This window comes from Symphodus melops (assembly GCF_947650265.1).
Source record: "Symphodus melops genome assembly, chromosome: 6".
In the NCBI taxonomy this organism is placed as follows: domain Eukaryota; kingdom Metazoa; phylum Chordata; class Actinopteri; order Labriformes; family Labridae; genus Symphodus; species Symphodus melops.
This window is the reverse complement of record NC_136696.1, coordinates 13,156,561-13,171,732: the sequence shown is the minus strand read 5'-3', so window position 1 is coordinate 13,171,732 and position 15,172 is coordinate 13,156,561. Positions and strand designations below refer to the sequence as shown.

The 15,172-nt window shown below is 42.8% G+C and overlaps 2 protein-coding genes across 6 annotated transcripts in view; one reads left to right on the top strand and one right to left on the bottom strand.

The window, feature by feature from the left end:
• furinb (furin (paired basic amino acid cleaving enzyme) b) overlaps positions 1-5,533 on the bottom strand; it is a 71,824-nt gene extending 66,291 nt beyond the window's left edge. Inside the window, exon 1 of one of the 3 annotated variants that reach the window (XM_079347029.1) lies at positions 4,650-5,533. The gene's annotated coding sequence lies outside the window, so the exon portion shown is untranslated. The remainder of the gene's footprint in view (positions 1-4,649) is intronic. The other 2 variants (XM_079347030.1, XM_079347032.1) reach the window with 2 other exon arrangements.
• A 585-nt stretch (positions 5,534-6,118) lies between these two features.
• accs (1-aminocyclopropane-1-carboxylate synthase homolog (Arabidopsis)(non-functional)) lies at positions 6,119-14,759 on the top strand. Of its 3 annotated transcripts, none has more exons than XM_079347028.1 (16): positions 6,119-6,427; positions 6,621-7,261; positions 7,516-8,258; positions 8,356-8,415; positions 8,542-8,612; positions 8,718-8,787; positions 9,904-9,970; positions 11,202-11,299; positions 11,426-11,503; positions 11,730-11,830; positions 12,132-12,221; positions 12,316-12,361; positions 12,485-12,626; positions 13,106-13,248; positions 13,396-13,549; positions 13,862-14,759. In XM_079347028.1, exons 2-16 carry the CDS (start codon positions 6,622-6,624, stop codon positions 14,278-14,280), a joined length of 2,922 nt encoding a protein of 973 aa, XP_079203154.1. In that variant the 5' UTR covers positions 6,119-6,427; position 6,621; the 3' UTR covers positions 14,281-14,759. The 3 variants fall into 3 exon arrangements, with proteins under 3 accessions (XP_079203154.1, XP_079203153.1, XP_079203152.1); XM_079347027.1 differs by having other exon boundaries at positions 6,595-7,261; XM_079347026.1 differs by having other exon boundaries at positions 6,552-7,261.
• Positions 14,760-15,172: the final 413 nt, after the last annotated feature.

The window sequence follows — 15,172 nt, the reverse complement described above, 5'->3', positions numbered from 1 at the left end:
TGCTTGCATGAGAAATAAAAAACAGACAGGTCAGGGTTTGCCATGCTAAGCAGCATGTGTCAACACAAAGTACTGAGTGCAGGTATGTGTGGCAGATAATTCAGGATAATTCAGGCTGTGGTTATCTTCAACACGAAGCCTGCAGCCTCCAGCCTGTGACCGAATCACAGCCATGCTGACACTCTGCACTATATTTACACTTTTTTAAAGGGATTGTACACAGATTTTTTTTTATGGCCGTTTTCTAAACATAACTATGTGGAGGATTTTTCTTTTTTCTTTTTTAACATTCCCACAAATAACGTTTTCACTTTAGAAGCCCAGTCCATTTATTGCTCGACTTCATGTGATGCAGGATACTGTAAACTGTGCTCGTGTTCTTTGTGCTGGACAGACACTGTTAAGATACCAGCGCTACTATTTTTGCGTATCAATTAGAAAACACATTTTGATGTTTACATACGTATGTGATAGGCCCATATCATAAAATAAACTTGCGGATATTTCAGTCCATCTTTAGTCATAATCTAAAGTTGTACAATAGAGGTAAAAACATTTCAGCCTTTAAAGGCTTATGGAGAGGGTTGAGCTTTGTTGCGATTGCTCGGCATTGGATTGTGTTAAACTTCTCACGAGGAAAGAAAAATCTCCTTTTGGCGAGCCATCTATATTGATTTTCCACACTGAAAACACACTGTCAATTTAACTGGGCCTTTTCTTGCAGACGTGGAAAATGAAACTAATTTGAAAAATGCCTTCTTGTTGTCAATGGGTAATTTACACTGTAACAACGTGCTTGGTTTGCAGGCAAGCTTTTGACGTTGCCTTCATTTACAAGAAAAGAAAAAAAATCTATATCAGCTTTTTTTCCCCAACAGAGGATGGCCTTTTCCTTGATCTACTTTAACAATTAGCCCCAGCTTGGAGAATTTGCCATTCAAGGCGGAGAAGCTTACTGATGCATCTGTGGCTATATGGTACATTTAGGAGTGGGTGTGATTGGAGCGCAGCAGGAGAGGTGGTGGAAACATGACCAGGGGGCTGTCACTCTTCCTGTGGAGCAATTCTTCTAAGCTCATTAGATGCTGCACTGGAGTCTGAAAAAGTGGAGCATGGTGTATGCTGTCACTTATAGAGGGGCTGAGATAGGGAGGAGAATACAGAGGAGAAAGAGTGTGTGTGGGTGGGGGTGTGTGTGTGTGTGTGTGTGTGTGTGGGGGGGGTCTCCTCCATACTACAGTGTAGGGGAAAATAATGAGCACATAAGGACATGACACCCAAAACACCTTGTCTGAAAACAAAGCCTGGAGTGGAGTTAAGAAGAGCCTGCTTCCTCCTACATTATACATCAAAGGCCTAAAACTTGTACTTAGAAAAGGGGGAAAACTTAAGAGTTTAGAATCTAGACTACAAAGAAAATTAAAAAAAAAATCAGTTACATAACCTCGGAGGATCAGCACCACACTCCAGTGAGTGAGCCAGTCAAAATGCAGACGAGGAGACGTGACCTGCGGTAAGCTAAAATAACATGACAGCCTTAAATGATTCATTCAGCACCTTCTGTTTCGCACTATTGACAGAACTCCTATCTTAGCTGAGCATCAACTTATCATTAGGATGCAGAGACATTTTAATCAAAGACTCCTGCACTTCAAAAAGTAAATCCCTTCATTATGGGACAGAGAACCAGCAGCAGTAAAAAACAAAACAAACAAAAAAAACAGGCTGATTATCTGAAAACACGTTTTCACATTCTGTGTGGAAAATTCATAATGAGCAAAGCTGCCCTCTGCTTCACAAACAAAGCCGAGGTGCACTTGAGGAGCACACGTCGTCGCTCAAAGCACACCAGCGGAGCTGCTCGCTGGACAACAGGACCAGATTGTGTCGCGCAGATGAACTGCGGAGTCATTCCTATCCTGCGACGCCCTCTCACTCTCCCCTCAACACTGTGCTTTTTATGATTGTCTTGATATGAGCTTGGAGCCCCGGGGGCAAAACAGCTTCTACGCTGCTGGACGCTCGCCTGGCTCTCTTTGCTTTGAGCAACACGAGCTGTAAAGACGTGTAATAAGCCAGACAGCGGAGAACTGAGGAAGGGTTAGTGAGATCTGGGGGTGGAGGGGAGTGGTGGTGCTGAGGTTTGAAATACAGCAACACCAACATGAATAATGCATCAGCATGTCGTCTTCTACATATCTTACAGGCTGTGCTTTAGGCATCTGTGCAGTTGTCTCCATTGTATCCTTAGCTTCAGATACACCCTGACTACAAATCTACAGCAAAGTTATTATTAGTAATTATTAGCTTATTCCAAAAAAGTAGAAAGACAAAGATTTACTTTATTGTTCCCCGAAGGGAAATGAGGTTTTTACATTCTGTTCTTACACTAATGAAGAGATGAGTGAGTGAGGGAGCAGCCCCCGGCCGAGCTACTTTATTGATGACGCTTTAATAATGATTGTCAGTATTATTAATTCTAAAAATGAGACAATGAAATACTCCACAAGGTTTCATGTTGACTGTCTTCAGATATTGTATTTACTGGTCGACCATGTAGCTCATTCAGATTTTTGTTGAACACTAAAACATCTGGTTGCTATTTAAAACATGTGACAAATCACTGAAAGAATGATCTGAGGGATTCTTGCCAAAGAGTCCGAGTTTCAAACTCAGTTTCAACCAGTGCCCCGTACCTCTTTCAGAGCTCGAAGATATCAGCACAGGAGCTAGTTAAGTAAAACATCTCATCAGTCACGTGTAGCTGAATCAAACAGTTAACCAGTGTTTATCTCTTTGAGCTATTACTCACACTCGTATCATCATTTCAAAAGTTTTGTTGATGACATTATTTCATTATCAACATCCTGGTCCTGAGTCAAGCACATAATGATATCGACACGCTCAGATCGAGGGCTACCTCTTCTTCTGCCTGCAAAGAGTTAAAACCGAGGGAATTGGATTTGAGAGCAGAAAGTAGCCCATTTTTCTTTCCACTTGGAAAACGTGTGTGACCTGAAAAACACTTGTCCCCCAGCTGCAGCAGAGAAACGGCTCAGTGAACAGCAGCGGGAGAACCCAGGGTGATACATCAACACGTCCACACCACTCTTGAGAAATTCAACGTATCGGACTAGCGGTGTTTGCGTGAAGTTCACTTTCCCTGCGTCTCCGAGAGCGTAATGGAGCTGCTCTTGATGGGGATGAGCACTGCATTCTCCATTGCTAATGACAAGCATGCGAAGCTTTGACAGACCCTATGCAGCACTCCAGCTCTATTTCAGGCTGCCCACCAGCCAAATCAACACCCACCATGTGCTCGGAGCTGCCCTCTCATAGAAATAAAAAAAAAAAACCCACACACCCAGGATCAGGAGAGAACTGCAGCATTTGTGAAGCACCGCTGACAGTTAAGCATCCTCTCCTGAGAAGATCATTTGCTCCAAGTTAGAGCGGGATTGAAAAACTAGAGATGTTGCACACAGGCATGTTGTGCTCTGTCAGGACAGCAGTACACAGCAGGAAGTGAGCTGTACTGCATTCATGCGAGGTGCACTGTGAAGTGGAAGAGAGAGAGAGAGAGAGAGAGAGCGCGAGGACACAGTGACTGAGTGCCACTAAACCCTGATCTATCTTAGCTCCCGCAACCTACGAGCTGCGGAGATGGAAAAGCCTGATAAAAATGTTGTCTAGGGCAGCAGCAATGTGTCCAGGAGGAAGAATCAATTCTCTAAGTGATGTCCCACAGAGACATCCAGCCTAGTTTTCAACAGCCATCTGAATCTTGGCATTGTTCCCTGTGTCAAACTTCCTCTCTCTGCCCTCGTTTAAAGATGACTTATACTGTTGACATAGTTTGTCTTTCTACTTCTTTTATTCTCCGCTGCAATCCTATCACACGCTTCTTTCATGATGTGGGAATTGTAAACTGCTGTATTGTTAAAGTCAGAACGGGTGAATCAAAGGAGCTTGAAAGGTGGTGTCTGGAGGAAAGTCTATGAACTAATCTCAGCCTCGCTTCCTCTAGTGACATAAACATAATGTTGGACCAAGCCTTTAAATAGCTTTGATCTCTTAACTGGCCTGGGCAAGATTTCAGTCTAACACAAAGAGCCCAAAAGATTAGCTCAACAGACAGATTGTGCGATGTTGTGATGGTAATCTGATTGAGGAGGATGCTGTTTGCCTCAGTAGCTGGTGACCTTGGCTTCCTCCCGGTGAAAGTTGTGCTAGATGTAAAAAATAACACTGGCAACCAGAGGACAACACAGGATGAGTTGGATCACCTCAACTTTTCCACCCTGTTGGTTCAAACTGACCTTACTTTGCTCGACTTAAAATAACCAGCATGTAATGCCACGGTGGGAAGAGAATTATTGAAGCAATTTATGAAATATGCTTCAGCTTTGAATCTTAACACTTTACACATACAAAGTCCCTGGTAAGGTGGTGATGGTGGTGGTGGTGGGGGGGGTTATCAGAAAGGGGTAAATAAGTAAGTGCACGAAATTGTATGAGTCACAGACAAAATAAAGAAAGAAGTACAAACATTTAAATAACCAGTGTCAGATGAGACATGCTTTAGAGCAAGAACCAGCACTGTTAATACGATTCTAAACAAAACAATAAAAATCGTGCAGTAATCTTACCACCAATAAACAGTGAAGGCTGGAGTGGAAGATGGATCATCGCCGTGCTCAAGTCATGTCTCCTCGAACCAGTCGGGTCCTCGTGTAATGTATGCAGAAAGCCTGTAGTCGAGACTAGGGAAGGCTTTACCTGACTGGGAGGACTGGTGATAACTGTCGGCAGCGCTGGCAGAGTCTTTATAGTGAAAAAGCAGTCACGCTTTCAGCAAATACTCCCATTGTTCCCACCCACTCTGCCACTACTGCCCTCCCTGCTTCTTTGAACACATCCAACTAACTCTTGGAAGCTTTAAACAACAACGAAGACGCCAACAAGAACCGAGACGTCATGCCTCCTCATCCTCTTCTGCTCCCCTCCGGGCGGGCGGGCGGAGACTCACCTTTCTCCTGCGGCTCCACTTGCAACTTTACATCTAACCTGACGCCGTACACGCCTCTTTTTGGTCCAGGAGGCGAGTAGAAATGTCACCCGCACACACCCATCCTCCTCACAAAGCGCTGAATTCAACTAAACTCGTCTTGCGTTGCAATTCCGCCCCCAACTTGGCACGAGCGTCACCATGGTTATATTTTCCCGGTTAACTTCAACCGCCGCACTCACGTATTTCGGTCTCCCGGTTACTTTGAACAGTTTCTGTTCATTTTCGTAGCTTTTACACGAGTTGGTATTAATTCAAACACGCAGAATACATACACGGAAAGCGAAAAAAACCCCGAGCGAATAAAGGGTTACGTGCCTCCACACTATAACGGTTCACTAGTGGATGGAGATGACAACAAACTGCCACAAATCCTCCTTTTCTCCAGGAAATACGTCACAATTATAGCCGACTGGAATATCGTGTGTGCTTGATTCGCTTTACCTTCTCAATTGAGAAGGGCGGGTAATTGCTTCTTTGAAACAATAACCCCGAATAACCAACAAATAAACCTGTTACCTGATTTATCATTTATCAACATTTTGTTTGTAGATTTTAACGTATAAACATTTAGCGGGTTCAAATTAATTAATTTAAGGCCTAATCTGAAATGATATAAAAACACGATGTATAGCAATTTAAAGTCAACACACAAGAATATATGTTGAACCAAAACCTCGATATATTTTTCTAAGTGACATGAAAAACAGTTATCTCCAAATTGTGTGTGTGTGTGTGTGTGGGGGGGGGGGGGGGTTGTAATTGTTTCAAGTTTATTTTGTTATTATTCTCGTAACGAATAATACCGGGACACGCCTGTAGCCAAAACATGCATCTTTACTGTCTAGGCTCGCCTGACCCGTGTCGCTGTGTGGGAGCGCCACCCTGTGGTTATCACAGACACTTACATTTACCGGTAATACATTACATTGTGCGGTAGAGGGGGACATATCACGTAGCTCTCACTTTGACTCGCACGGCTGGGTCTACCCCTTCACCGCTTTGTGAGAAGGAAATCCAGCCTGCTTGCAGCACCCCCCCCCCCCCCCCCCCCCCCCCCCCACACACACACACTCCCCCCTTTTAGCACGGACCAAAGTTATCCCGGAATAAGCACAGCACGCATGTGCCACCAACCCGGATGTAGATATATATGTGCAAGCGTCTACGCCCCCATTTCAACCAAGTTAAGACAAATTTAGCACAACAACGTTTTCTAGATTTTTGTCCCGCCTGCACCAAACTCTGCAATTCCAAACCTGTCCAAACCGGGTTAACCAGACACGTGTCACGTGACTGCTCACATCGCATCTGATTGACAGCTGGACATCAAACGGAGAGCAGCGCTTTACATTGACGGTGAGAGAGCAGAAGTGTGTAAAATGACGTTCAAATGTTCACTGTATGCATAAACTGTTTGCATATAGGTAGTAGTAAAATGCACGTGAGCACTCAATGTCATGTCGTTTCTCTGTGTCTAAAGTTAGAAGGTGAACCTGTTTTGGTCTTCTCGTCCTGTGTTGCAGTTAAAGTCTTTTTTTTTTACTGAAAGGATGGACTTTCGCGGCCGGAGGCACGAGCGAGGCAGCAACTGGACCGACCCGGAGATAGTGGAGCTGCTCCAGCTGTGGTCCGACGAGTCGGTCCAGATTGAATTGGAGAGCTCTTTGCGCAACCAGCGCGTCTTTGACCGTATAGCCAACATCCTGCGTGAAAAGGGCATCTACCGTACAGGTGACCAGTGCAGGGAGAAGATTAAAAAGATGAAGCTGGAGTACCGCCGTATTAAGGATAACTACAAAATAAAGACCTGGAAGTTCTTTGACGTCATGGACAGGGTGCTGGCTAACAGACCCGCCATCACCTACTCCTCTTTGGGTGGTGCTGTCATCGCTCAACAGGTGTTTCAGAGCCCCGGTGGCCCTGACTCGTACTCTCAAGGGGCTCCACCCGACTCCTTTGGTCCTGCTACCTCGGGAGGGTTTCTGTTTGGACTACCTCCAAAACCTGGGGATCCCCTGGATATTAAATGTGAGGATGTTGATGACAGGATGCTGAACTCAGGTGTTGCACCACCTGAGATGTATTATGAGTCTGGAGATGACCAGGAAACTGATGGGCATTCTCTGCTGGAGGCGGAGAACACTCCAGTTCCAAGGGACCACTTAAGAAATGCAAGAATCTCACCTTCAGGTTTGTCAATGCAAATGCTAGTATCACACTTTCTATCATTAGCGGTAACATCAATGTTAGGGGAATCACAGGGTGACTCATGATATGGTAAACACCAGATACATGGCTCATAATAACAATTATACACTGTGATTCTGGGATAGTTTATAATTTGCATGTCACAATACCATATTAAAAAAACTTAAAAACAAAAATACCACCATATCAGTTTAATTCACTCAGGAAGAAAGTGATTTCTCTGTTCATTTCCCTAGGGTTCAGTGACCTGAACGTTGCTGGCTCTGCCACAGCTGCCACCCAGGCTGTTAGGGGTCCAATGACAGAGGACCCACCCGAGCAGCTCAATAAGAAGGATCCTCATCCCCCCTCCTCTTTTAGACAAAGGAAGCGTCCTCTGGGTGGCAGAACATCCTGGGGCCACAGCACTAGTCGTAGCAGTCAGGGCCGTCTAGATAAAGCCCTGGCCAGCTTCCTTGACTGGCAGCAATCAGCAGAGGAACGCCTCCTTTCCCTGGAGGAGGCGCGGCTGGAGAGAGAGTTTGAGGCAGAGGAACGCAGGGAGCAGAGGGAGGACCGAAGGGCAGAACAGGAGCGCCAGCATGAGCTCCGACTGTTTAGCATGATCACAAGGGCATTAGCTGCTGTCAGACAGAGTGCAACGACCACGACTGACCACTGCATCCCACCCGTTGCTCAACCGTCTACTTCACTGGAGACCGCCCCCTCTGTCGCCTCTTTTTTGTCTCGTTCACCTTCACAACCTCCGACATCACAGGCCACTGCCTCTCAGGACACAGTCAAATCAACGCTTTCAACTTCTGTGAAGGCCTGCAAAAGGTCTCAGAGTGACTTGGCTGTAGAGAAAGCTCACAAAACCCCTGGACGTAGCGTGTACCTGTCCAACCGTGGAAACAACATCCGGCAGCATCACAGCATTCTGTATGAGGGCTTTTTTCAACATGGAATGGACAAACACCACGACACAGATAACCCTGATGTGAGTCTAGGTCGTGCAGTAAATAACTTTTAGCAGGTTGAATTTGTCCAGACGTTACAGTGATTTATGCGTGTTCACTTTTTTTCTTCATCCTTAGGGTATTATTAACCTGGGCACCAGTGAGAACAAATTATGCTATGATGTTATTCATAAACGGGTAAGATAAACACTAAAAAACAGTTCTGCTGTCATGAGGTCATACTGTAAAAGACTATATATAATCGTGTTTACAACCCAACTTTGCTTGCATTCACAAAGACATTCATTTTATTCTCTGCAACAGCTGACCAAGCCCGACATGCTTCATGTTGAGCCATCCCTGCTGCAGTATGCAGACCAGAGGGGACACTTGTTGTGAGAGAATAACCTTGAGCTCTATTTTTATTTTATTAGGAGCAAACCAACCTTTGTTATTACGTTTTAACCCTCTTAAAAACCTTTCCTCTCTGCTCTTTTCAGCTTGAGACAGGAGGTCGCCAAGTTCCTGACTCACTACTGCTGTTCTCCAAAGCCGCTGACAGCTGACAACGTAAGTGAAGATTTGGGATTTTTCAATGTGTAAGCCAAATGCTAAAGTCATTTGAGGCACGGTAAGGAGCACTTTGATAATGTCATATTTACATGTTGTAACACAACTGGACTTTTGTGAGACAAATACTGCACTTTGTACAACGTGAATGACATCATGGCTAGATTGATGGTGGCAACTTTGCAGTAATGATTCATTCTTTCATTCAGGATTTTTCAAGACAGAACCCTACAGGTGATGTAAAGTGAAATGAATGCCCAAAGTCCAAGACTCCAGTTAAGATGAGCCTTATGACCTCTGCTGGAGTACACACAGCAGCAAGCTCTGATAGTTATAACAACATGTATTGTTTTAATAATTAGATTATACAAAATATAGTCATTTTATTCTGTTTTTTTTTTAATTTTTACTTAAGTTACATGCAGGACTTTCACTTAGTATTGAATAATGTATGTATTGTTTTAATATGGATGATGTCATTTAACATGGTTCAAAAACAGCATGAAACTGATTGGTCGAACAGAGAGTGTATAGCTTTTACTTGTTTTTTTCATGTTGCTCCTTTATATTTACCGTGTAAAAATAGTGTTCAGTTACATAAAAGCACATAACACAAGAAGGATAAGGTACAATAAATAAAGTCGAGCATTTTGACATGATTGTGTTGCTTCTTTTAAAGTGGTAGTTACACACATATCCACCAGTAAGCATACAGTTCCCTCCTTTTTTTTGATAGGTTCTTCTGTGAATGAATAATTGTGGATTTAAGAATGCTAATTCAGATGGCTGATTCACACTCCTAGAATTGCAAAAGCCTCCTATTGTAATGTTTCATTCTGCTGCCGTACACTTTGGATTACAGCCATCCATTTTCAAAGATGAAGGCGACAGATGAAATTAATTTAGATGATTTACACTGTAATGATTATAACAAGGCCAAATGCTGCAAATGAACTAAGACGGTCTTTTTTTCATAGAGTGACCACCTTAATTTGCCTGTTTAATAAATGGATGTTTCAGTGGGTGGATGAATTTGTAGCTTATTTATCAGCCGCTTTCTCTGCCTTAATTTGGTCTTTTATAACACAGTTGATGTGCGTTTGTGTGTTTTTTCAGGTCGTAGTGATGAATAGCTGTACTTCTCTATTCTCGTCTATTGGAGCGGTAATTTGCGACCCTCAAGGTAAGTTCGCACACACACAACGCATCCCTATCAATACTGCATGAATTTAAAGGTGTGAACAGGGGGTATTGTAAGTTTTTGTCTGTTTTGTATGGAGAATTATTCTTGTAAAATAAAAAATAAACAGGGAAAGTCAAACCTTTTTAAACGTAACTGTTCAGGCGGCTGCATTCATTTCTAAGTATTTAATGCCACTACAAGCCAGGCCACATGTTTTAGTAGCCTAATGTAATGATGTTTTATATGTTCAGTACATACTGAAAAAGCAGACTTCTTTTCTCGTGCCGCCAACTTTCATCACACACTGTAAGGTTTTCATTCGTGCAAATACGCATGACAAATTTAGATAAGTGCATTTTAGTCACTCCTAATTAGCTTCCAACCTAGCGACAAACCCCCCAGTCCCCCCCCCCACTCACAAAAGACAATCTCACAAACATAGGGGGATTAGAGTCAGCAAATACAACTTCAGTGTGACTGCCACCAGACATAGTGAGTAGTAAAGGTTTGAATTATGACAAGATGATTATATGAAGGGGAGTAGAAAGAGAAAGAAGAAAACAAGCATGCAGGGTATACAGCACATCTAAAACTAAACATACTGAGTCAGAGGATTCAGGGAATAAGGGTATGAAATGACCAACAGTTCTTGACTTATTTCTTGGTTTCTGAAAGAAGAGATTGAAACATAGATCTGAAGTTAACGCTGGATGTGGTGAGCTAAGAAAGTATAGTTTTGTATATAAAATACTTTGCTGGTAGAGCCATTAGGTTAATCATATACTGTATGTAGGACCCTTATCCTATAACCATAGACTTAGAATGAACGCATTAAACGAAGCTGAAAGCTTCAATCTAGCTGGACCACAGATCAATGATAAACTTTTTGTATATTACACAATAAACAACAACTTGAAAATGATCACAGCATCATTAATTTGTAGCTTTGTATGCGTGTACTTGTGCAAAAAAAAAAAAAAGAGTTCACGTGGGGTGCTGGAAGCCCAGCGGTTATGTCCCCCATGTACAGAGGCCTTGTTAAAGCGGCTGTGGGTTCAAATCTGATCACCGCCCTTTGCTACACGTCCTCCCCCTTTCTCTCCTTCCAAAGTATCCTGTCTCTCTACTGCTGTCTTATCCAATAAAGGTGAAAAGGAATAGAAATATTTAAGAAAGAAAAAAATATATATATGGCGATGATTCATGTGTTGATGTGTTTTTCATGTCACAGATGCCATTCTCATTTCCACTCCCTTCTACGGCTTTATCACCGAGGATGTACTTTTTTACAGTGGCGTAAAACTCTTCCATGTTCCTCTTGACTGTGAGGTAGGACTACAGAGCCCGTGTGCACCCTAATGTGTCAAACCAACACCACCTAAACAATCTCACATTCAAGGTGTGTTGAGTTATTGAATGTTTTGACTGGTTATTTTTCATTTTTTTTGTGTGCAGGCGGATGAAAAAGACACTCGGCCCTTCCACCTCACAGTAGAAAAGCTAGAAGAAGGTCTGAAAAAGGCGAAGCAGGAGGTGATTGATAATAATTCTTTTCTTCAGCCCTTTTAAATACATACAAAAAGAGGCCAAAGCACTCGAAGCCTTCTCTGCCAAAGTTCTTTTAGTAGATAAATTCCTTGGTTGCTCTATTTATCTCTGTGATTTGTAATTCAGACTTATCTTTCTCAATCTGTCTGTAACACTGGGAAGACACAGTGGCTCAGTTTACTTGCACTCAAAGATTGTTTGTCTTTATTAGGGGGTAAGCGTCCGAGCTGTACTGCTGATAAACCCCCACAACCCTCTGGCTGAGATCTACACCGCCAAGGAGATGACTGCCTTCTTGGAGTTTGCCAAAACGTATGTTCATTGCACACAGGACGCCTATCACTGCAACGCTGCATGTTCGCACTCCGTGTTTGCATTTCCTCCCATGGCTCTGCATACCGTTCTTTGTGTGAACACATTTGATGAAAGGGAGCTCTTTCCCGTGTGTGGAATTTGAGGCATCAGCATATAGTCAAGTGCATCCATGTACCAAAGAGACTCTGTAAACGGTTTGCCAGAGTTATACCCTCCATAGATCGGTGCATGCACAATCAGCATTATCAGTTCTAAACTGTCTTATCCTCCTTTTCCTTTTTTCCCCCCCCTGCTTAAGCAATGAGCTGCACGCCATCGTCGATGAAGTGTACATGTTGACTGTCTTCGATGAATCTCTCACCGTTCAAAGTGTCCTCGGCCTAGACAGGTACTTCATAAGCCAAACCCCTACATTTAAGCTCCCTTAATCATAACACTAGAAGACCGTCACTCACCTGTTAATGATGTGCTCTTTTGTTCAGTGTGCCTGACCCGCAGAGGACGCATGTAATGTGGGGTTTAAGCAAGGTGTGAACTGTCTCTGTGAGACTTTTTTTTATATCTTACAGTACAGCCAACTCCCAGCGTTTCTCCAGTGGTTGTTTTTTTTTTTCTCTCTGAGATAAATGTGAATTCTCTTTGTCTTTCTAGGACTTTGCAATGTCAGGATTAAGAGTAGGAACTCTGTACACTGGGAACAGAGACCTGGTGGAGGCTTTGACTCTGCTGGGTGCGTTTCATGGCGTCCCTGGAACCACTCAGCACCAGGTAGCACAAGTGCTGGGGGACAGAGGTATGGCTGAAACTTCACTGGTGCTTCTGCAAAGACATTTCAATTAGATTAAAGTCCTTGCATCAAACGCTGGTCACAATCATTGGTAAATTTAAGATAAGCCCCAAAGTTTAACTAAATGTAAAATGTATGAAGGCTAAATGGAGTCAAACAGCTCCTATAAAAGACAATCGATTGAAGCAATTTTGCAACACAGAGATAAGAAAGAAAAGTAAGCAAGGAAAAGTACAACATCTACATGTTCAACATTTTTCCTGACTGAGTTAGAATTACTAAATGCAATTATTTTGAATGCAACATTCTTCACAGTTTTGACATGTTCTTGCTGGCCAGTTCCTTGTTTCAGAGAAGAACTCATCTTTTTCTTCTCCTCTTAATGACAGGAGCACATTATTGGCTTCTGCTGACCATTGCTGCAAAAATGCTTTTAACTTTCCATTTACACTCGCCTTCCATCACTTTTCACTCTCATGTCCTAGACTGGATCGACCAGGAGTTTTTGCCTGAAAACAGACGCAGACTGAAAGCTGCTCACAGATATGTGACGAGTGAAATGCAGAGTATGGGCATCCCCTACCTGGACCGGCCTGCCACACTTTATGTGTGGTTTGACCTCAGAAAGGTTTGCTAAGATGTTTGGACTCTTAATTTTTTTTTTCTAGCTTTCTGTTACTCAGCTAATTGATTGCCTATAACTCCTTATGATTTGTGCTCCTGAAAGCACTCCCTGAGGCTTGACGTGTCACTTCTGTCTCTCTGTTGTTGTTAGTACCTCACGCAGTCGTCGTTTGAGGAGGAGCTTTCTCTGTGGAGGAGATTCCTCAGACACAAGGTTGTCCTGAGCTGTGGTCAGGCCTTCTTCTGCTCCACACCCGGCTGGTTCCGCATGGTCTTCGCAAACCAGCCGCACCACCTTCAGCTTGGTCAGTATGTAGTGTATGAGACAGAACTACCCACAGTCCTCACCTTTTGCTTTTTACTTTTTATACCTACTGAATTGTTCAAACCCCTGCCATCATAAATCGTGTGTTGAAATATGATCTTTTTTTTTAATGTTCAATCCCTCTAATTACAGCTTTCTGTCTTAAGCTGCACATTGCGTAGACAATATCTATTCCTACATTTGTCTTGTTAATAATTTGTGTTTGTTCAGCTCACCTCCACTTTTGTGTCATAATTTTCTATTGATCTGATAACAGTTAGTGGCCTGATCTGAAAAATGTCTGTTCTTACAGGTATGAAGCGATTTAAGGAGGCTTTGAAGGAAATTGAAGAAAATGCCATCAGCTCTGATTCCAACTGTATCAAAGAAACGTGTAACAGGAGGATAAATTCAGTGAAAGAGGACCAAGCAGATTTAGACAATGCTGCGATTGTGAATTTAACATCATCCCCCCAGCGCAAGTCATGTGACAAGCTGAAGGAGATGCACCGTCCTGTCTCTGACTCAGCCTCACTGGCAAGTGAAGAAATTGTGTTGCTGGAGTGCCAAGCATCAAAGCCTGAAGAGGGTCTGGACTCTCTGATTGGTACCCTCCGGCACCAGATCCGCTCCTCTGATTGGCTGGAGAAAAACACTCCAGAGCTATCTGCTGGGGAGGACCCGGAGGTTCTTGATGTATTCAAGGCCCTCCTGCAGAGAGCCAAAAAGTAGGCTTAGGACAAACAGACATGAATGCCAAATCTCAAGAGGCAGCACTTAGGTCTCCAACATCTTTCCCTCCATGTATTATGAAGAGCGAAATACAAACACTTGACACAGGGTCAGATCTGATGTCTGTTTCTGAGTTAAGAGGAAAAACACGATGGGTCGAGACTAATGAGAAGGAGAAAAGTGACCCAGGCAAGACTGGGATGGAAGAACAGTAAAAAGTTGCAATTTTTATCTCGGGGCCTTATTTCGAAGTTGGTATGCGAGATGATCTTACCTTTTGGTTTTTTGAGAAAAAGATTCAAAAAATACATATTTATTTTGTCTTATTTTCAATGAATGTGAAATCAGCCAAACAGTATTTTATGTTCTATCCATATGCATCTGAATTGAATATCTTTATGATTCCCTCATAGGCACTTTATCATAATGTATATATGTCTTGAAAGTGAAGGTGATTAAAATAATGTATTATAAAATCATTTTGTGACTAATCAGTTTTATTTTGAGTAATATTTTTTATCATTGGTTATTTATCTCTTGACAGTCCCTTTATTCACACGGGGTAATTAACATCTATTTGTTATAATGTTTTATTCTATATTATCTTACAACAGTTCCATCTTAGTTTGTGGGTGTTTTACCGTCAGTGTGACATAAGTAAACATGCTTTATGGTGGGCTTTGAGAGCTGTTCCATAGCAACAAAGGAAACTGAAGGGGGGCGGTGAAGAGGAAAGTGTTAGTGGAGGTTGAACCCTCAAGAACCGCAGTTACACGATGCCTCACTGTGTTTTATGACAGAAGGATTTTCTTTCAAATCTGCATTTACTGTAGCCCTGTATAGAGACAATTAACCATTGAAACCCAAACATACACAGTCCCTGGGTTTTCTT